General features: G+C 40.2%; 1 protein-coding gene across 1 annotated transcript in view; it reads left to right on the forward strand.

Moving 5' to 3' along the window:
* The window catches only part of tanc2a (tetratricopeptide repeat, ankyrin repeat and coiled-coil containing 2a), a 222,248-nt gene that overhangs the window by 81,785 nt on the left and 116,714 nt on the right, over nt 1-23,749 (forward strand). Inside the window, exons 3-4 of the mRNA XM_036567368.1 lie at nt 15,603-15,729; nt 22,645-22,741. Of these exons, the coding sequence (XP_036423261.1) occupies nt 22,675-22,741 (67 nt within the window). The 5' untranslated portion in view covers nt 15,603-15,729; nt 22,645-22,674. The remainder of the gene's footprint in view (nt 1-15,602; nt 15,730-22,644; nt 22,742-23,749) is intronic.

The raw sequence follows: 23,749 nt of genomic DNA on the forward strand, positions 1-23,749 counted from the left end.
TTTTTTATTAAGAAGCGATGTCACCATTGGGGCTCTGTAGAAAGCAGTTATTCTTACTGTGTACTTTCTGGGTCCTTAACGTTTTCTTCAGAAAACAATCTATATTTTAATCTGTATTTTGAGCTTTTATTTTTCATTTTACATGGTATAACTTACCCACTACTTGGAACTGTTTCCAATTTACACGTGTTATGAACCTGTTAGCCATTTCATTGTAATTAAGTGAGACTGTCCTGGTACTCATCTTTATTTTACCCCAAATAATTACACAGCACTTCAGAGTTTGTAACCCACACCTACCCAGTTAATAGCTAGAGCCTGTTGGAACAGGTTAGTACTCTCTATGAACTTTCCATCATGTTACCAAACATAATTATATCATACTTTTTGTACCTCACACACAATTACCTAGAGCTTAGGGGACTATAAAAGAAAGCATTATCCTCTATAGCTCTGCAGCCAGATGCTCACTAGCATTTGTAGCTACAGGAAGCATGTGGTAAGTTGCTCATGCTATGTTTAGGATAGTACGCTATTACTGCCAAGAATGTCTGTACTGTTACTGCGCTTTGGTTTTTATTCATTTTGGACGCTCGACTTACTGGTAATTGAACCCAAGAAATGTGTCCTCATCCCGCCAAGCTTTTTCAGTGTCCTTATTTTATCCTTGACCCAGTTAATATGAAGCTAGCCCCTCACCAGTGACTATTCAAAAAATATAACCTCGTCCTGCACTGTAGCCTGGAGCTCTGAAGCCAGGCAACTCCAGGTCACTTTAAAACCCCAGCACGTGCTGAAGTTTCCCAGCATCACTTCCCAAACAAAACACAGGAAGCCGCACTGTGACGGGACGGTAAATTCTGCTTCCTCTCAGCGCCCGCAGTGCTGAAGTTTATTGCTGCTGCCATTCTCAGGCCTGGGAAAATCTGAGACAAAGACTAATGTTGAGCTACAGCAGTGGTCTGCGCACTATTGTTAAAACAGGCACAGTAGTCGTCCTCATCAGACAGGTGAAGAGTTTTTTTTATCATTAATTGATATTGTCATTAATAACCGATAATCTATTATACACCGATCAGGCATAACATTATGACCTTGTTTCTACGCTCATTGTCCATTTTATCAGCTCCACTTACTATATAGGTGCACTTTGTAGTTCTACAATTACAGACTGTAGTCCGTCTGTTTCTCTGCATACTTTGTTAGCCCCCTTTTACTCTGCTCTTCAGTGGTCAGGACCCTCATGGACCCTCACAGAGCAGATACTATTTGGGTAGTGGGTCATTCTCAGCACTGCAGTAACACTGATGTGGTGGTGGCGTGTTAGTGTGTGTTGTGCTGGTATGAGTGGATCAGACACAGCAGTGCTGCAGGGAGTCATAATGTTATGCCTGATCGGTGTATATTATGTATTATTATATGTCATATTATCTATTATAGACTTAACATAGCATTTTGAACCTTTGTAGCGGTCTATCATAAGTATTCGCCGGCCATATTTAGTCATAATGAACGTGGTGTTTCATGAGCCAACATTGCAAACGTTTATAAGCCTGCATTACTGGCTAAAAGTTTGGAATCACTTATCATATTACTATTTGTTGTTATTTTATTTAATACTAACTTATATAGGGAGCTGTCTATAGCTTATACAGTAACTTATACAAAGGACTCCACATCAGGGGTCGGCAACCCAAATGTTAACAAGAGCCATTTTGTCCTTTTAATAAAAATCAAACCACTTTGGGAGCAACAATTTTATGTCCATTTTATCGTCTTGGCTGTAAATATGTTTTAGCATGTGCTAATGTACTAGTATAGGCTGAAAAATATGATATAACTGAAAAAGCAGACTTACTTTGCTCTGCTTTAAGCTTTAGCTCAGCTATAGCCACTTTTCTCGCATCTCCAGCAGGAAACTTTTCCGAAAAAAGTTGAACACATCATTTAAGGTGGAACGGAAAGATTTAAACAAGTAGCTTCAGCTTTGTGACTTTTTAGTGTTTGACAGTTTCTCGTTGCAGATTCAACATATCAGGAAACCAGCTGAAGTGATTAGAAATGCAAATAAGTGCATTAGTCTCCAAATGATCAGTGTTCATCTCAAATCTTTCTCTTTGCCATTTCGTTAGCTACTAGCTAGACGAGACTGTTGTCTGTGTTGCTATGGTGACCAGCAGTCTGCGCGCTGATCTTCATGGTTAAAGGGTGAATTAGCAGTTATACGTTAACTCCAGTGTTTAAGACCAATTATTGTTAAAACTGTGTTAGAACGATCAACAGAGCTTGATTTTACTGCAAAGGATAATTATTCTACTTTTGCCTAAAAATCTAATTCTGCTGTGGAGCCGAAACAGGACAGACATGCGTTGCAGACCCCTGTCCCACATCATTGAATGTGTTTGGGATTACTTGAATGGTGAGAAGCAGAAAATGCAACAGATGTCTAGGACTAAACTTTGGAGGTGTGGAAAAATATCCCTGAAGGTTTCTTCGAAGAACTGAAAGCAAGTCTGGAAAAACTGGAAGCTGTAGTGAAGAAATAGGGTGGGCACACTAAAGAGTGAAAAGCTTCTCTTTAGTTTTCTGTTAAATAAATGTTTTCTGCTCTTTTGTCCTGACACTGAAAATGAATAACTTGTATTTAATGGCCATTCTGAGTGGAAATGAAAAAAAAAATCAGAGGTAGTCTGCACTGCACTGTATATTAAATAAAGAATAGAAAATTTAATGTTCATTGAATTATCTTTGTAGTACCTTAGTGGAGTGGTTTAACTAGTATAGTCATTATGTCACTGTGTGTTGATCGTGTATCCTAAGCCCTGTTTATGTTGGCTTTTAACAGCAACCTTGCAGCACTTGATTTGGAAGTTGATAGGATAAGTTCTAGAGCGCTCAGCGTGTGTATCACTGAATATATTCAGTAGCTTCAGGAACTTTTGTTTTTGATGTATACTGAAGGACGAAGCACATGACCTGAAGTCTAAAACCAGCATAGAAACTTAAACATCAGCCATAAAAGTTGAAGAGAGAGAGAGGTTTGACATGGGCCAATTATTCTGAAGACTGCACGAGTCAAAAGGAAGAGTGAAGTAGGGGCTTCTGTTTTTTTGGCTTGCAGAACAAACGAGTGAGGCTCTTTTTGAAGATGTGTGGACCCTTTGATTTCACACTCTCCATTAAGTCTGCTCAGCCCCTCAGCTGTGGAGATGGGCCGTACACCCGCGGTGCTCTATACCCCTTCAAAACCCTCGCCACCTTTCCTTTCAACCCTGCTCATGCTTCTTTGAAATGAGAACGCTGTATTATTTTTTTCAACCTTATGTATTCATACCGTGACCATGGAGCGGCCATGTTGTCATTCAGTGCCGTCGTGATGGCGACTTGGGTTTCACCACCTTGCTCAAGGACACAGAGTAAAAACTGACCTGTAGTAGTACGGTCTTTAAAAAGTTGGTTCTTTAAGGGTTCTTTAGTAAAGAGAATGGTTCTATTTAGAACCATGACTTGTGTATGCAACCATTTCATGCTTAAAGGGTTCTTTGCATGGTGAAGTGGTTGATGGAGAATGTTTTGTTTGTGGTTCAATATAGCACCAGAAAGGGTTCTGTTATAGTTAAAATACAAGCTTGTAACAGTAGAAGAACCCTTTTTGATGCTCTATAGAACCCTTGTCAAAAAGGTTCTATGTTGACCCATCTAAAGCACCCTCTCCATCAATCTGAAGAACCCTTTCATAGAACTCATGGTTCTATATAGAACCATTCCCTTTAGTAAAGAACCCTTGAAGAATCATCTTTTTCAAGATTGTAGGGCTACTTAGTTACTTATTTAGACCAAGGCTGATTAATCATCAGTGATGTCAATTAAGGAAAGTTGTTCATGTGTCATTTACTTAGAACAGAAGTTCTCTCATCTTCTGTAATGTTTATATGATACATGCTGCTATTCTGGCAAATTGCAGTACAGTACAGGAAGTGTAGGGGGCAGTATTGTTTCTATCGCTTTTGCACAGACAGAACCAAAGATTTTGCGATTTTCCCTCTTCATAAACTAGGAAAACTCCTGTCTGATGATTAATCTTGAAGGTGGTAGGAGGTTTGGAAAAACTTCAAAGTGACCCAATACTTTACTATATTACATATGTATTTTTCCTAGCTAGCTGGCTAATATAGAAGGAAGCTAAATAGATAACAGTGCTGCTACAACTAGTACATCTGTATTTATCAGTCTCTATATAAGTTGCAGTGCTAGCAGTCAGGATTTCTTTAGCACTGTTGGTGCGATTCCCAGTTGTTGTTTCACATTTTGTATAATGCATGCTGGTTATTGTAGTGAGAGAATGGATAAAATCCCCAATAGGATTTAAATCATGGATTCTGTCAAGGCTGAGAGATGCATTGCCACACTCCGGAACATTACATAACATGACAAATAACATGAAGTTTTCTAGTTTCAGGCCGGAAAGCAGCTCATCAGATAATGCCTGTTCAGGCTTAATATAGTCACAGCGTCCTAGCAATCCCAAAAATAGCCACAAGTTTACTGTAATCACCGAAGGGTGGGCAATAATTGCTAACGTTTAGTAAAATGGTCAAAATCTCCTGCTAGTGTGAATAGGACTTGGGTTTCTGTTGTCTGCGTAAAGGAATCCCCCTTCCCTCTCATGGAAATATGACATATTCCTTCAAGTTACTACATGAATCCACTCTGATGGAAACTGTTGGGAATCTCTCCGTAGCACAGAAACAGTGGACTATATAGTGGGTCAGCCATTTTGTGGTGTTTGAATTCTCAATGCTAATTTTTTCATCATTTCTCTAGTTATTAGGTGATGTCATAACAGTTAATTAGCTGAAATGACATAGAACATTATGGCAGCTGACATTGTACTACTGTTGTATCCATTTTACAGTTCTTCTGTTCCCATTATTGTCCATCTAACATGCGACTTTCAAAATGCTCATACAAATTATGCTTGACTTTTTGATGTAAGCTGTTGCATCCTATTCTAGGGTTGCCAGATCTTGACAAAATTTCTAACCTAGGTACTCCCTGAAGGCTGCACAAAGCTGCTGACAAAAGCATCTTTTATGTGAAACAGACACTTGATGTCAGTTGTCATGAAGAGCTTATGTAGTTTGTCATGTAGCCTTATAAATGTTGTCCTTGGATAAAGTCTCTTCTAATATGCTAATACATAATTTATGTAATAATGAGAGTACAGTTTAGAAGGTTACTCAAATAACAGGAGATAGATTCATCAATAAATGTTAAACTAGTAACTCTAGTAAATGAAATGTACTAATAAAAACAATAATTGGGAGGAGAATGTTAAAAAAACATTTCTTTTCTGGTCTGCTTTATTATTGTGCCTGTGGTGTTTTTTAGACATCGAGTAAAAAGTAAACCACATTTCTCCAGCTTCTTAAATTACTCCTGAGTGTATAGTTCTCGTTAGTGCTCATTTGTTCTACCATTCTCTGGAAAAAATACAGTTTTCTATAAATGATCAACCCCCCTTTTCCCTTACATAACGAAGAGTATGTTTAATATGTCCAGTATCTGAGGATTTTTCAGTTACATAAGCTCATTGTAAGGCTGTAATTGAGGCTCATAAGCATACAGCCTGTGCTGTTTGTGAGCCGCTGGAAAGCGAATTTCTTTAGCGCTGCTATGGCTCCTTTTGTGCTTTATTTCCCTCCTTTACTGTTTATCTCGCTGAGGACTTTCAGGAATCGGCTCACTCTGGGCTGTTTACTTATCCCTGCACGATCTCTGAGTAAACTGTGGTTTTTACTCAGAAGACAAGCTGCCTGGGAAAATCATAATAGCCTTGTTTGGGGGCCTTTAGCTTTAGTTGGTAGAACAAGTACCTCCTGCCTAGGGCAGGCCCTTAGGTACTGCCTTTAGCCGGGAGGAGAATAAAGCAGAAATACTTCGCCAACACATGATAACATGAATGGAAATGCATAAGGGTTAGCTGGAACCAATTCGTATAAGCCTTTTAGCATAATGCTAATTGGTCTAGTCCAACTTTCGTATTATTTCTGTTAGTATTTTGTGGACAAAGTATTCTTAGTTCAAATAAGGTATTTGCTGTCCTGTCTGGTTAGCTATCTGTCTTCCTTCTGCACTCACCAGCTAACAGAAAGAAAAGGATTAAAAGCCCCTAGAAAGCCACCCCAAAGCAGTTTTGATTTTTCAAAAGTTCCTCCCACCTTCAAGATAGATTGTAATAAGGGGCTATTCTTTAATCCAGGAAATCTCACTGTAGAGACTGCTGCAGCAGGATGCGAGTAAGCAGGTTAGCGACAGATGTAGTGATGGTTAGATTTTTCATTTTGGCTGGAGTGTCTGTAAAAGTATCAGATGGCAGATATCTGACTCATCAGCCAGTAGACAGTAGAAAGTGTGTGCATGTTTTAAAACAGCACAGTAAGGAAAGGATGGTAGAGCTTTGTGCTTTGAGATTCTGCAGACCTTGTTTTGAGGTGGATCTGCTGAGTTGCTTTAGAGAGAGTGGAAGCGAGGTCAGAGTTGTCTGTGTAAATGTAGATGTGTTCATGTGAGTTACTTGTTACTGGAATATTTTCTTTGTGCTTTGTGCCACTGCTGTTAATCACACTCAGTCACATCCTGAGAATGTGTTAATCATGCCCTGAGCATTTGCACTGAGTTTTAGGGCCCGACTGATTGGCTATACTGGTTGATATTGAGGTGTGCCAGGATTTTTACGCCAATATAGATTGCTAAGCTGCACAATGTAAGATATTTTGTGAGAATTGAAAGAAGTCAGGAGGAAAAAAATATGTGCTAAAATATGGTGTGGGAGCATTTCTGCAAGTCATCCTGTAAACCTTGAAATAATAATTTAAAGGTCAGTGGTGTTGGGCCAGAGTTTGCAAGTTTTTTGGACCATGCCACAGCACATGCATTTGCTCAAGTGCAGCTCAGAGTTTAGGTCTCAAATGCAAAATCAACATTATACTGATGACAATATAATAACAATAGTAGATAATTCATTCACACCCTCGGAAGACACGTCTTTTACTAAGTTTTATCTGAGCTCTTTATGAATGCTCTTCCAGTGCACTCACAATAGTCAGATTCATCCACTCTGAGAAAAAGGTCTGAAGCACAACTGTCGTTACTAAGGCCCAATCCCATTTCTTATTTTTACCCCTACCTCTTGTTTTTCGAGTGTTAACTTTTACAAGGGGTAGTGGTTGAAATCTTCCCCTACAAAATAGGACAATCCTCAAATAAAAAAAGAACATGATTTCATTAACAGGCTACTAGCAGTGCTCTGTAGGTGACCCTGCCAGTGTGCAGTGAAAGCAGAGGAGGCTAAAGTTCAGCAACCTCGCTGCTGGTCTTCAGTTAAATTTAGAGAATCTAAAGTCAGCTATTCACTAGCTTCTTGTTCGAATTGTCCCATTCCACCTTAAAAAGAGCAGCAGTTCTGACACCTGAGGTGCCAGAATGTAACTGCTGTACCATTTAAGGTGGAACAGGAAATTTAGCTAGCTAGCTACCAAATATCAGCATACTACTAGTGATTTTTTTATACTTGTTATGAAGAAAAAGACCATAATACATTGAAATGACATAAAACTAAGATAATACAATGGGTATTGTCATTTTTAACAGAGAAAACATTTACATTTGTGGGTTTCTTTGGTCACTCACGCAGCCAACTTGCGGTTTTTTTATTCATAACACTCTGTTTGGAGTTTGCCTCTGAAAAACCTCCTTTTGGAGGGTCATGTAGCCCTAACCCTTCGCCCTACCCCTCTATCTCAACAAAAATTGGGACACCCTAACCCTAGGCGTGAAGACACAAAACGGAAAAGGCTAAGTGGTAGGGGCAAGGGGTGAAATGGGATTGGGCCTAATTCTTTCTCAAGATTTTAAAAATCTTTTGTTTGCAATTACACAAATCACCAAATCTCATATTGTTTAGCTTTAAGCAGTAAAAAAAAAAACAGTTTCAATATTTTTTCAACCATTCAAGTGTAAGTGAAATGCATTTATATCTAACATTTATGTATCTAATATCTATATTTTTGTTTGGCACAGTTTATGACATATCAGTTATAAAGCAGCACATGTAGGATGTTTTCACTTTGTTGTTTTTATTTTGTTTTTGTGTGATTTTAAACTACTTTTTATATTGTGTGATATATGTTTTATATAATGTATGATTCATGGACCAATACAAATAATCTAAAAGTACTTATTAAGAGTGAATTCTCTTTCCATTCACTTCCATTCAACATTAAGAGTGTTTGTTTTTTCCTTCTTCTGTATATTAACCATTTTGGAGATGGAAGGTGACGATATGCTTTATAATGAACACAAGTTACTGCCTTGTGTGAGAAACCCCACCCCTCCACTTTTCCCCTCTATAGTAGCATGACTAGCTTTTTAAAGTGGCAGCACACATGCATGGTTGTAGTTACACTACGCCAAGACAAGCAGGTAGCAGTTTGAGACTCAATTACCATGTTGCTGTCTGACAGCTTCCATAGAACTCCTGTAGAAACTATCAGCCCTGAAATAGCAGCTTTAAGCTCTAAGCCAGGGTCCAAGAGTGATCTGTCCACATGTTCCACTGTGTAATGACGCTGGAAAACCTGGGGTTAGATGGATGTTCCTGAGGGGAGCAAAGCAGTGGTTCAAAGGCAGATTACATGCAAGTTATTGGGCTTTGGGAATTGTTGTCTTTTTGTACCAGTGGCTATTGTTCCCTTACTGTAGTTTTTCCCTAATTAGTTCTTATTGTACTCACTTTGAAGGAGCTCTTTGTATAAAACGCATTGTTTTGCTGTTAGTAACAGAAACTCAGTGAGCCTTTAAGTTAACAGCTGAGTTGCACTGTAGCTAAATGCCTCTTAGACAATACAAATCTGCCTCGTTATTGTTTTTTTATTATCAAGCGCGCATCCGGAGATAATGAAGATGACAGAACTGTGCCAGCAGTGTTAGCAATCAGATAAGCCAGTGAGATCACAACATTATCTTTCACAGAGGTAGATAACGTTTCGGGGAAAAAACTCTTTAAAAGTGTGTTGCGACCCGAGCAGATTGGTTGTAAAAAGAAAGAGGGTGTGCTGTTGCAGTTTTAAAGAGCATTTCCCCTAATCACACAACAGCGTAGCCTCCAGCAAGAGAGCGCAAGCTAATCAAGCGGCGAATAAGATGTGGAACGAATTAGACTTGACCTTGGTTCTTCAGAGGGAGATGCAGTGCCCCCCCACCAATCCCCCAAAGCCCCTTTTGTGGAGTCTTTCAAAGAGTCCCCAGAGATGGAGGGAAAACAGCACTTATCTCTTGTGTGCAAAGCAGCAGTTTCCCGCCATGGTGATAACGCAGGGAACCCGGAAGATTCCGTCACTGTTGTTGAAGCAGATGGCTGGTGGTGGGACACAAGTGGAGGGCGATGGGCTTCATTTCATCACAGCCAAACTAACGAGGGCTTGAGTCAGCTGCCTTAAGTGGCTGGGCCTACATGGTAACACCAGAGGCTTCCTCACAGATTGAGGAGCAGCCTAAAGGTGCTTGCAGTTTGATGCATGGGATTATTTTAAATCAAGGGTTAAAGCAGTGGTTACTATCATTGCTCCTCAAGATCTTCCTGCGGAGCTTCAAATCTTATCCACCACACTTGATCCAACCAATAAAGGACTTGTGAGGGCAATCATTTACTGAGATTTGGGTTGGACGTGATTGCAGGAAGCCAGATCTCCAGGAGTAGGGTTACTGACCAAAGGAGAGAGATTCTGCACTTAAGAGTGGGTGATATGGTCGATATGGAGATAATTAGCATTAATTGTTTTGTGTATGGTCTTTTATTTTTGATTTTTTCCCAATTTTCTCCCCAATTTAGGCGTACCCAATTCCACTCACTAGTTAGGACTCCCCCAGTCACACGTTACCACCAGTACCAGTAGGGCAAAACCTAGCATATGCTTTCTCCAAGTCCTGTGAATCCGAACACCACATCATTTTGAACTGCTGCTAACTCAACCTCATTGGACTCCTGAGCACACTCGGAGGAAAGTACCTCCCCCCAGTTCTGTTACATCAGCTAACAAATGTCTGCACTGGCTAGCATTGCTCTGGGTGATGAGGGAGAGATGGGGGCATCCTACCCACCCAGAAAGATCGAGGCCAGTTGTGTTCTTGGACTCTAGGCCACGGATGGCTGTAGCAGGGATCAAATTCGCGATCTCCTGAAGATAGGGCCAATGCTTAGATGGTTATGCCACTCCGGAGACCCCCAAGACCTATTTTGATAGAACATATTGATGGTTTTTCCAGAATTTTAGAGCCACATGCTGTAGGCAAACTTTGCTAATGTGCTTTATGTGGTGTAAGAAACCAATTTCAAACTTCAGAACACAAGCTTTTCTTGTTCTGAGCGTTTTCCCCAATTTAAAAGTATCCGTCTAGCTGGCTGTTTCCGTTGAATGTCCCACTGGTTTGTTCTGTTGTGAGTGAATGGTTAGATTACTTCTTCATCCCTGGTACCTGGTGTAGCAAAGTAGCAAAAATTCAAGCCTTTGCTACTAATACATTGTGGACTAATCATTTTATCAAAAATACCTCAAATGCATATTATCACTATCGAAACAATGCTTCATTTTATCACCCAGGCCTGCCTACAGGTGTGCATTCTCTCTGTAACAGCCATGACTGGGAATTACTTCAGATGCCATGTTCCGTCTACCTGAAGAGCACCGAGTACATGACCAGGTTGAGGAAGAGTGCATTGTTTACTTTGAACAGTTTGTGTTTGTGATTGTGCATGCCAAGCACAAGAAGGGGGTGACCCTTCCGTGAACCCCATCCCTTCAGGCTTCTGCCAAATTGTTTAACCCCCCCTCGTCTTGTTTTCCTGCCCACGCCGCTCTCTTTTTCTTCGTTCTTCGCTCTGCTTCCACTGGCTCTGCCGCCGATCTTGAAGAATAACACAGCCCTTATCTCGCCTAGCCTGGATGGATTTGCAGGCAAAGCACAGCCAGTGGAGCTTAGTTGCATGACTCTGGGACTGCAGCACATGGGGAAGCCAAATCTATTGGGACTATCACCCAAGCTTTGTTCTTCCTACACCCAGACTTCAGAAGTGAAACCCATATTCTAGATTTTCTTGTATTTTGTTTTTTCTTCTGAAGTAGGCCTGTGCAATATCTAAATATACATAGCACAAAATTTTGAAACATCAGTTATGCTGATTTTCACCCCCCTTCACACAGGATATGCAGCAGCTCATACCTACTTTCTATGCTATCTTTAGTTAATGTAGCTTACATTAGCATGAGCTGATTTGATGAATAAACTACTTCAGCTCTCGTTTTGAAAGTTGTTTCCTCAAACATACATTTGTGAGCTTCTTCTGGTGTACGTTTATGGCTGTTTCTTCTGTTGAAATGATGCAAACAAACATGATTCGTGTTCTAATAGCTCCCCCTTATGGACATACTTCAGACTGCTGCATCTGCACGAGTGAGTGAGGTGCTTTTGAAATTCAGCTGCCTATGGAAAACTATAAGGTATTATATTTCTAGAAGATTACAGCTCATCTAAACCATCGGTTGCTTGTCAGTCACTGACGATTTCTGATTATGTTTTACAGGCCTAGAAGTCTACATTTGTTTGGTTTCTTGGCCTAAATGTATGGAACAGTCTATTAAGTTCAGACTCGGTGACATCAGAAAAAAAGAAATTTGATTCTTGGATGACTAAAGTGATTTTTCTGCTTCCTGACAGCCAAGAACCGCACGTTTAACCGTTTCCTCTACATCTTCGATACCAGTAAGTCGCTTACAGACTCTCTGCTGTAACAACACTCCAGATCACTTCATCATGACTGGCTGGGCTAAACATTTGCAGTCTAAATGGGGGGGTCAAATGTAAAGCAGTTTATGACTGTGAGATCATAATCATGATGAACTCTAAATGGGCTGGTTTTGCAGCCGGAATAAAAAGAATTGCAAATGTCGTGTGATCTAGAGCAGGACTTGTTTTGAGTCCGGCCACAGGAGATGCCGACATAACCTCGCTCCTCCTCCTAAGCTGCCATGGCTGCAGTAACTTCAAACAGACATGGACCACCAAAGGTGACCGACAGACAGATAGACAGACAGACGGAAAGAGGCCTCTTTCAGAGTGGCTTATTCCTCAGTGGCTTTTTGAATTGGTACAGCCACACACAACCCAGCGCTGCCCAGCTAGAATTCGCATATCCGAAACAAAAAGCCGCTTAACAACATGTTGACTTACAGCTGTGAGAAATAAAAAGAGGATTACATTTTCTCTTTCTTCTCCGAGTACGAGCGCTTCAGAAGATTTTGTCTGCGGATGCATCCAGTATTGGCTTTTGCAGACTGGCTTTTGCACAAAAGAACGGTAGCGTTACCCACAGTGATGTGAGCGGTAAACATATTGAATCCATTTTATGACTGTCTCTAATGACAACCCCTCAAAAGTTGTCGTTTGACACCGATTAGCATTGTGCAAACTGCATAGCTAAATCATCACAAACTGTTCTTAAGAGTGCTAAAGTGTTTAAATAATCTAAAGTAGACTTTTTTATGTGGCTCCTACTGTTTTAGCTATGCAGTGTACTGGTGTTGGGGTTGCTTGGTCCGTTTCTCAGAGGATCTGCTCTGATCTTTTTGTCTTAGCTGAGCAGAGTTCAGACATGAGGCTGCTGTAGAGGCTAGCATTAACATTCCTGCATTCATCACTGCTGCAGTTGACTAACCAAAGGACTGAAAATCTTGCTATGCAAGGCTAAGACAGACTTCTTTGTTCTTCAATGGTAAGGCACAGTCTGGAGACAGTCACCATTCCCTCTGTCCTCACTCCCCCTCCACATTTAGGCTGCTTCATTCCTTTTCTTACTCTTGTTGCTCAGTTTCTTCACCTTGATCCCGTACTTACTCTTTTAGTCTTGGTCTCACTCTGTGTCACTAGTACTCTCCTCTCTCTCTCTGTCTCTCTCTGTCGCTTCTCTTCTCTTCTCTTCTCTTCTCTATTATACTCTCTTCTGCTCCATTTCTCTTCTCTTCTCTTCTCTTCTCTTCTCTTCTCTTCTCTTCTCTTCTCTTCTGCTTTCACTGCCATGACTCACACAGACACAAAAGCAGGAAACTGAGCGATCAGAACCTCGAAGACAGAAACCATGTAGTCGCCCGACTTCACAAACACCCTGAAATAAACACCAAATTCATATGTTTCCCACAAGCTGTCCTGGTTGTGTCCTGCTTTCCCCTCGTGTGCTGGTGCACTCAAGCTTGGCCGCATTACAGATGGGAAAAAGCCTTTGATTAATGACTCTGAGAGAAGCAATAGTCTTCCATGTGGACATGGATATACCTCTTCTCCCCCCACATGTTTCTCATTTCTATGGCCTTCACCAAAAATCAGCTTTTTAAGCATGCTGAGGGTCAGTGACTCACCGCCCGACACGCAGCTGTTACCTGGACTCAGCTTCAGCTTTGGACTCACTGGACTTTTTGTTGTGTCCGTGTCTAAGGTTTGTTGTGTAGTGATTTGTCCTATATACTGAAACTCCATGAAGTGATCCAAGCATTACAGGTGCAGTCAGTGAAACTAAACCATGCATGGCTAACAATGTGTCCAAGCTAACAGCCACCAGTTAGTATAGCTAACGCTAGTTAGTGATTACTAGCTTTCATTTATGAATAGCAATCAAAGTATTTTAACTTTGAGCTGATTATTTAGTAACTGCTATGAATTATTCCGTTTCTACTATGATTTTTTCAGTATTTATTATGAATTATTCAATGTTTACTATGAATTATTTAGTCACTACTACATATTCAGTATCTGTTTTAAATTATTCAGTAATTACTACAGATTACTCAGTATCTACTCTAAATTACTCAGTAATTACTACAGATTACTCAGTATCTACTCTAAATTACTGAGTAATTACTACAGATTACTCAGTATCTACTCTAAATTACTCAGTAACTGCAACATATTCGGTATCTGCTATAAATCATTCAGTAACTACTGCAGATTATTCAGTATCTACTATGAATTATTCAGTAACGTTTGTAGATTATTCAGTAATTACTACAGATTATTTAGTTGTTTAGTATTTATTATTAATTATTCAATATTTACTATGACTTAACCAGCATCTACAGTGAATTATTCAGTAAATCCTGTTATAGTTTAGTAACTACTGTAAATTATTCTGTAACTCCTATGATTTATCAGTATACACTGATTTTGTTTAGTAATTTAGTGTGAATTATTCAGTATTTATTATAAATTATTTAGAATCAACTATGGATTAAACAGTATCTACTGTGAATTATTCAGTAACTTTTAAGAAATATTGAGTAACTATTACAAATATGTTTTCAAAACCACTTCAAATTATTTAGTAACTACTATAATTATTATGTACATTATTCAGTACATACATTGAACTATTCAGGTATTCTTTGAATTATTCATTAACTGCTAATAACTTCTGTATTTACTATGTAATATTCAGTAACTACGATGGATTTTTCAGTTACTACTATGAACTATTTTGTGACTGTTATTAATTATTCAGTAACTACTATAAAGCTTATATGGATGTTATATAGTTATGAACTGTGGCTCTTGCATTATAAGTTAATTAAAGATGCAGTTCATAACGCTCATTTAATCCATAAGGTTGGATGGACAGCATGTAAAGGCCGAGCCTCATGTGAGCCTGTAGGCTGATGTTATGGTTTATGGTGTTTATGGTATTTATACCTGCACAGGCAGACCCACATGACTGTGTGTGTGTGTGTGTGTGTGTGTGTTTAAACGTGCAGTGTGAGAGAAAGGCAGTAGGTCGGTCTGGTCTGAACGCTGTAGAGTAGATGAAAGTCGTGTGATGCAGCTGCTGCAGTTAATGAGGCCGTGAGCTGTTCACTCAGACTGCTGCCACACACTGCTTCAGCCACGGGGGGCTGAGAGGGGAGCGGCTTCCTGGAATCGACCAGCAGCGGTCAAACAATGGCCAAAAGTGTGTGTGTGTGTGTGTGAGAGAGAGAGACAGAGAGAGAGAGAGAGACAGAGAGAGAGGGAGAGAGAGAGAGAGAGAAAATAGAGGGAAATAAGCCAAGCAGAGGATGAGAATGCCTGTGAGAAGAGCTACAGTTGGTTTAAATTAGAAAGAAAGAGAAGATGAAGGAAAACAAAGAGACGGGGGCTTCCACTGTTTCATTTCAAGATAGCTTTATTGGCATGACTGTATGGAGTACACTGTTGCCAAAGCATAGTAAGGTTTAACTGATTATGGCTGAACAAACTCAATATAGTTATTATGAATATTGCAGTCAACATTAATGACAACAATAGTAATGATAATTAGCAAATAAGATACATTTACAGTAGAGGCTGTTGTAATCAGTGGGCTCTCTGTTATTCAGTTCAGCATTGGCCTTACTAACATGGCAAAATGTACATACTGTCAATGTCCTAACAAAACCCTGCGTCCCCAACGTGGTCATTTTACAGGACCATTTTACAGGTCTTAATTGTGGTTCGCTATTGAGAACTTCTACTTCCTCTTGTAGAGAACAGGGAAGAGAGCAGGAGGGAGCGAGAGAGAGGCAGAGAGAGAGGGATGGGGGCCTCAGGTGGGGGTCTTGTGGAGCTGATGGTGTTCCACAGGCTGCTGCAGTTGTTTGGAAGAAGCCACAGGTTTGCTGAGTCACTCTCACTTAACACACACCATATGGAGCTCTACCAACAGCTCAAACCAGCACTCAACACACTATATCTCTCTCTCTCACTCTCTCTGTGACCTCTCACTCACCTTTTCTCTCACTCCCTCCTTTCTGTCTCTCCTGTTGTGTGTAATTCACATTCAATTCACTGAGAATTCACATTTTCTCTCTCTCTCTCTTCCTCTCTCTCTCTCTCTCTCTCTCTCTCTCTCTCTGTCTCTTTCTCTTTCTCTATTCTCTGTCTCCTCTCTTCTGTGTATCTCTCTCCCATTCTCACTGTATCTTGTCTTTCTCTGTTCTCTCTTTATTTCTCTCTCTCTTCTGTCTTTCTCGCTTCTCTCTCTAGTTCTCTCACCTTTCTTTCTTTCTCTTTCACTTTATTTTTCCTTCTTTCTCTCACTCTCTCACTCTCTTTTTTGTCTTCCCCCACCTCCCCTGTCTCATGTTTCCTCTTTCCTCTAACCCTCTCTCTGTATCTCTCTTTATGTCCTCTCTTTTGTCTCTTTATCACTCTTTCTCTCTCGCTTCTCTCTAGTTCCCTCACCTTTTCTTTCCTCTGCCTTTCCACTTTCTTTTCTCTTTATTTGTCTTCCCCTACCTCCCCTCTCTTTCTCTCACTTTTCTTCTTCCCTCTACCCCCCCTCTCTTATTTTCTTCTTTCTCTTTGTTCCTCTCACTCCATCCCCCTCTCTCTTCATCTCCCCCATGCCTTCCTCTCCCTCTCTCACTTTTCCTCTTCCCTCTACTCCCTCTCTTCCTTTTTCTTCCTGTCTTTTGTAGCACCCTGTTGCTCTCTCTCTCTCTCTCTCTCTCTCTCTTTTCTCCTCCACCCTTTTTCTCTGTCTCTCTGCCTTTTCTCCCTCTCTCTTGCGGACAGTGTTGTCAGACTACAGTAAAGCTGAACTGTTTCTAGCTGAACACACTGAATAGAAGTAATAGCAGTGATAGAGTTAATAACAGTCTCTAACACTGAGATGTTGCCTTTCATACGTCCAGCTCTTTGTTCAGAGATGTCAGTATCGGAGACTCTAACTGCCTTGATCTCTCCGTAAAGCCCCTTTAGACCTCCGTAAACAGCAAGCATTGGCATGTAGCCGAGGATCAACAGACACTAACAGACGGTACTGCAGAGTGTTTTGTTTGTTTAGAGAAAAGCCAGAGCTTCCATTCTTTCTGCTTCTTCCTGTCTCTCACCCATCAGGGGTGGTGTCAAAGTTTTTACAGGGGTGCTCAGACATTTAAAGGGGGTCTGGTACCTATGGCGGTTGCAGTGGCAGTTTTAAAACAGACAGAAGTGAGGTGGAGGGTTTAAGGCAAATGAGAGGAGAATTTTGCCTGGCATTGGCCAATCAGAATGCTGACATGCAGTGCCGAAGTGGGCCTCATACAGTGATGGAGATTAAATGAAGTTGATGTTAGCTTCTTATTCTCATTTTCTGTTCCACCTTAATTGCTGTAGCATTTAACTACTGTACAGGCGATAGTGTGTGACTGCCGCACTATTTAAGGTGGAACGGAAATTTAGATAAGCTAACATCAGTCTTGAGAGATTAGCATATCAAATTCACCTTACTGGCTAACACAACAGTACTCTGCAGAATTTGTTAGTTGTTTTGTTTGTACTTTTCATACATAAATCTCGTGAAGATAGACAGCAGTGGCAAGAACTGCAGAAAACAAGGTGGCACAGAGAAGACAAAAATGAAAAAGCTATTTAGGGAGGATGAGGACATATCCGAGCTGGTGGGCAGTGAGAAATATTCACACTCACTTAATTAACTAGTATTATTTTGTAGTATATTGACTGTCATGATTATTATATTTAAGATAAAAAGTTTTGTTAGTTTTCATTTTATCACTAGCCACCATGGTTATCTCAGTGCAGCATATAAGTAATAAAACATAAAAAAAATAGATGAAAATGTGCAGCTTTTAGAAATTTTTGCACAAAGGCAGTGGAATTTGTGTGTGTGTGTGTGTGTGTGTGTGTGTGTGTGTGTGTGTGTGTGTGTGTGTACTTAAGGAGGATGAGGACATATCTGAGCTGGTGGGCAGTAAGAAATGTTCACCCTAACTTAATTAACTAGCATTATATTGTAGCATATTGACTGTCATGATTGTCATATTCAAGATAAAAGCTTTTGTTAGTTTTCATTTTATCACTATCCACCATGGTTATCTCAGTGCAGCATGTAAGTAATAAAACTCAGAAATGTAGAAGATGAAACTTGTTACTTTGCACAAAGGCAATAGAATATGTGTGTTTGGGCTGGGCTGGTCTGCATCATGTAACTCTTGGTATGTAAACATGTCATAGTGATGCTTTTTTCATCACACCCACAGTCAAACCACACGCTGAAATAAGTGCTGAGATGAGTCAGTATTAAGTTTCTGTGTTGAAACAGTGCAGGGGAGATTATTACAAGTGATGAAATAATAATGTATCTAAAAAAGCTAATGAACATTCACTGGGAGTTACATTGGCTGACATTTACATATAAGACAAGAACATCAGGCTTGCTGTTACCTGCCCTTCATTGGAACCAGCCAACACTGCATCCACTTTAATCCTGCGCTGGGATTCACAAAGCAAACCTGAGCCGACCATCTCAGGGCTCTTTCCTCTTTATTTGTAATGGTCATTGTATAGTGCTGTATTTGGGAGTCAGCCATTTTGTAGTATGAAAGCATAGTGGAGAATATCATATGTGATTAGGGACCGTTCTTGTTTTATATCATAGTATAGTAGATAGTGTTCCTGGTTTTCTGAGTAATTAGAACCCATTTATGTTCCCAATAATAGTGTTCTCGATAGTGTTCCTGATCTTTCCGGTACAGGGAAAAGTGATTAGGGTCCATTCCTGTTCTATTTCATAGTGTTCTAGATAGTGTTCCTGGTTTTCTGAGTGATTAGGAGCCGTTTCTGTTCCCTGTAATAGTGTTCTGTGTTTTTTTTAAGTTATTGTTGTATGTACAGCTCTGTTTTTTACCAAAACTTTGCCATGTTTGTGTCAGTTCCTGATATTGAAACAAACAGAAAATCAGACCTTAAGTTGTCAATACAGAATGTAAATTGAATGCAAATGTAGTACTTTACAGTGTAGTATAATGAAAGTTATCACTGTAGAATTCTGTGTGTTAATTTGTTTTCCCAAGTGGAGGCAGTTGAAGACTAGTTAAGACTTGGTCTCAGAAAGGACTTGAATTTTTTTGTCTCAGTCTCACTCTAAGCTGGACTTGACTTGGTCTCACCCCCCTTTTGGTTCATATTTGACTGTATTTTCAAGTAATCATCGTCTTACACTTGCTTTGGACATGACAAACGTGGCCTTGACTGCAGCCTATACAGTATAACTATTCAGTGGACCTAATTTTCCAATATAGACCATGTACACCACTGTACTAGATCAGAAGAGCTACAAATAGACTAAGCAGAATCAAGGAACAGTAAATACAGTAAGCCATGCTGGGGACTTCAGTGACATGATCAGAACTGCATTCACACTCTCAGCTTCATTAATCTGAATGTGTTTTTCTTCAAAGATAACTGAACCCCAGCTCGTACACACACACACACACACACACACACACACAGAGGCGTATACAGAAACCGTGACCCACCCATGTGGCAGTCAGCAGCTGCAGAACAAAGACTTGCGCACATACACCCACACACACACACATGTGAAACAGTAATTAGCATGTTCAGAGCGTGAGGCCTCCCTGGCGTAGGTGCTGAAAGATTCCTGAAATAATGGAGTGGATAAAGCTTGTTATCAAGCCCAAAGACAGGCAACAGAGAGTGTAACAGGCGCTTGGAGACTGGAACATGTGGAATAATCGCCTGCACTTTCAGACGCTTCATGTTAGACTTGGATTCTGCATGTTTATAGTGTGTGTACAAGCACAGTGTACACCCTGAGGTCTTTTTAGCAGTTAAGGCATGGAAGCTAATGTAGCCAACAAGCAGTAGAACCTTTTACCCAGTCCCAGAACGTAGTCAATGTGGGTGCATTAGAAATAATGGGTGAAAACACCCATTTTATGTATATACATAAGCCTACAGGCTAGCTTGTGTTGTGTGTTTGTCAAAAAATTAGCAGGCATCCAGTATGCCAGCCATTAGGAATGTGAATGGCTACCGGAGCAGTTGGTTAACTGTCCAAGGTGCAAGTGTTCAAAGACTGAAATCACTATTCGGGGATTTGTAATGGTTCTTCAGAAGAAAGATGGAAAAAATATACAGGTTAACAGTTCAATGAAATGCCAGTTTTATACAAGGAGATTCACTTGAAAGAGGCCCCGAATATTCTGTTGTAACTCTCGTTAGGATGAAGCAATTCGAACCAAAAAAATACATACCTTGACGAATGTGTAATCGATTACATTACATGTGATGCTGGAAGTGATCTCCGTTTTCTGCCAGACACATGAAGGGGTACGGGGGGATGCACCCGGAAGCTGCAAACAGAGGTCAAACGTTACAACGGCTGTCTGGCGCCTACCTCATCACTGAGACGCAGGGCCATCCTGGCTTGTTCAAAGCTCCATATACTGAGGAGCACATTGTACGTTGATTCGTTCAGACTGCTAGAGTTCGTTCGTCCTAGAGAGAGTTATTACAGAATATTCGGGGCCTCTTTCGAGTGAATCTCCCTGTAGTTTAACAAAACTGTTAACCCCTTAAATGGCCAGGGCCAAAGTTTTATTACACAACTCTATAACCTAAGAATCGCTCAATCGGTTTGCATTGAAGTCTCTGTAGTTACTAAATAGAAAGCCTTACTATGTAATACGCCTGGAATATTAAGAGGTTAAATGTGAAAGTTTTGCTTGTATTTACAATGGAGCAAGTATGTTGTTAGACTTTTGCACGTTGACAGGGACACATTGTTAATGATGTGACTGAAAAGGCAGATAGCATAGTCGAGTCTGCTGTGGCTTTTTAGCCAACTAGGCGAACCTCTCTAGCTGATGTTAGTTAAGCCCAGAAAAAGTGACAGTATATTTCTCTGACTAACATGTTGGCATGTTAATATAATAATTGATGAGATGAAAATTCCTCGTTTGACGCGCCCTCCTCATCGTCCAATGTTGTACCAATTTGCACTAGTGTTGGCTCATTAGTGCATCTGAAAAGGCAGCCTCCATTACATTCTCATGGCAATTTTGCTTAATAAAATATATTTCCTGCATGCTTTGAAATTTTTGAATTTGTAGCCCCCTTACACCAGTGCAATCGTCTAAAACAGTAAGCCTACAGTCTTAATCATTTCAGCCGAAGTAATTGTTTTTGTTTTGTTTTTATTTTCCTTTTTCCTGTTCATCATATGGATACTCAACTACGAAAATAAAATAGAATGCATGTCCCTACTAGACATAGGCCTAGATTTGGTTAACCAGTTGTTACACAAATATTTGAGGCATAATTGGATGTGTGCGTGGTATATAGGCCTAACCGTAGTCTTACCACACGCTACTGCACTGTTCCACAGAAGCTAGGTAAAGCATGTGATTGCGTTTTCCCCAAAGTTCAACTTAGAGTGCAGTTCATGAGCTCGACCTGCTTATATATCTCCAGTTAGCACTGTGTAAACCGTATGCCCAATTCATCACACACTTACCACAAACTGTGTTGTGTTAAATAGACTTGCTTGTGTGGCTTCTGACATACTGTTGTCTATAAAAATGTGGAATTTTATTTATACAAGGTTTTAAAACTCTTTTGTACATGTATATTGTACCTGAATCAACTGAATTTGCCTACTGAATTATCTTATTTTGGGGTCTCTGAGGGTTGAAGGGTGGGTTGAAGAACAAACTTTCCCATGCACCAATCTTACAAAACTATCAACAGTGAACAGAAAAAAAGTGAACAGGCTCTCCAATAACTTACCTTAATAAATAAAGATCATGAATGATTGGATTAAAGACAGAATGGGCAGGTGAAAAGAAGACTGGATGAATGATGCTGTCCATTATTCATCTGTTAGCTGTCCAGTGGCTAATTCATCATCATGAAGAGGGGTGCTGTGTGGTCTGTTTTGTAGTGAATGCACTGGACCTGTTATACTGTTTGTATTCTAACCATCTCAGGCCGTGCCAGGTGGGACATGACGTGACCTCAGGATGGCCTGAGTCCTCATCTTTCTACAGTAATAGCAAACAATAATAATGAGTAGAAACAAGTAACAGCTGTACATATCATGGTATAGCACTGTTTAATGTCATTTAGAAACCTGTATATGTAGCCTTTGTCTATCCAAATACCACCACTATGGTTATGCTACTTTCTGCTAGCGCCTCTATAGGAGTTTCAGTGTTATGCTAGCATTAGTTTGAAAGAACATAACCACAACTATGCCAGTGGGTGAATATACCTACCACTCATGTTCTCCCAACTACACTGGCAATTCATCTCCAAATGGGACGGCTTGTGGGTTATTTAATGGATGGGGAAATGCTACTCTGTGCCCTTTTCACATTAGGGCTTTAACTACCATTTATTTCCTCAATCAATTAACCTTTCTCCACATTTTTGCTCAATCCCATCTCGCGTATGGATAGAGCAAAAATGTGAACCGTCTCATCAGGACCACCTTTGAAATTCTGCCTTCTTCACTGCCTCTCTGTTTGCCATCAATCAAATTTTTGTATGTGTGACAAGTGATTTCTTATTTTAGGGTACAGGAAGAGAGCAGAAGCTACATTGACCCTATACTTCATGTAGTGTATTGCAGTCTGTCAGAACAGCCTTGTGTGTGCTAGGAAGATTATAAAGCATTATAGAGACTCACTTTGCAGTTTGTTGGGTTGCTGCTGGTTTGCTGTTGTCCTGCTTGCTCATGGCTGATGCAGCGTGTTTGTGTTTTTCCCTCTCTCCCTACAGATTTCTCTATAGTGTGCAGACAGAGCAGCCATGTTCAGGAACAGCTTGAAGGCGCTGCTGAGCGGTGGCAAATCCAACCGCAAAAACCGCAACAGTGGTGAGTCTGATTTATTCAGAGAGAGACAAGCCGGGCAAAGCTGTGTGTTTGTGAGTGGGTAACAAGGTTAAGGGTGGCTGAGGTCATGCGTCATTCTGTAGTTAGTGTCATGACCGTATTAGGATCTCTAGGTCTAAGCAGTTTTTCTCTATGGGAAAAATGAATGCTGTTTTTGAACATTGCCACTGTTGAGCCTGCTGGTGCACAAAACTATTCCAAACTCGATACGTTTTTTGTCCTTTGTACATTCCCCACCTCAATTGTCACTTGATCTTTGAGTTGCAAGGTCATTAACATTTATATATAACACCAGCTACTGGAACAGTTGGCTACTGCTGCCAAAGCAGCTTAACTACTGCATTTAACAAAGTTTGCATGGGGTATTTTGGTGAGTTGTCTAGTTTTATGATGATAGTTCAATGGTAGATAATTCCAGGTAGAATTATTTAGATTTCGATTCCTTAACAAACTCCAAATTAAGAGGATCTGGTAATAGTTGGAAATATATACATATATATCTTTATACTTTTATTGTTTATTCTATTTTATATATTGTTTGTATATTTCCTGCTGCTCTGTCTTCTGTGCTGCTGTAACACCGCAAATTTCCCCGTTGTGGGATTAATAAAGGATTATCTATCTATCTATCTATCTATCTATCTATCTATAGAAATGTACACTGGGCGAAATGTATGGCCTTTGGGATATTTTTTAATTTAATTCCTTATATGGACATGACGCTGACTACAAAACTGTGACACGACTTCAGAGGTTTATGACTTCAGAGGTCAGAAGTCTAAAGCTGTGATTTTGTGTGTGTTTAAACATGCAGTCGGAGAGAAAGGCAGTAGGTCAGTTTGGTCTGAATGGTGTAGAGTAGATGAGAGCAGTGTGATGCAGCTGCTGCAGTTAATGAGGCTGTGATTTTCTGTCTGCTGCCACACACTGCTTCAGCCACGGTCAGTCGGCTGTTTTAATTAGCCCAAGCCAAATTGAACATAATTTGAT

Source organism: Colossoma macropomum, unplaced genomic scaffold (genome assembly GCF_904425465.1).
Source record: "Colossoma macropomum unplaced genomic scaffold, Colossoma_macropomum, whole genome shotgun sequence".
Classification (NCBI taxonomy): domain Eukaryota; kingdom Metazoa; phylum Chordata; class Actinopteri; order Characiformes; family Serrasalmidae; genus Colossoma; species Colossoma macropomum.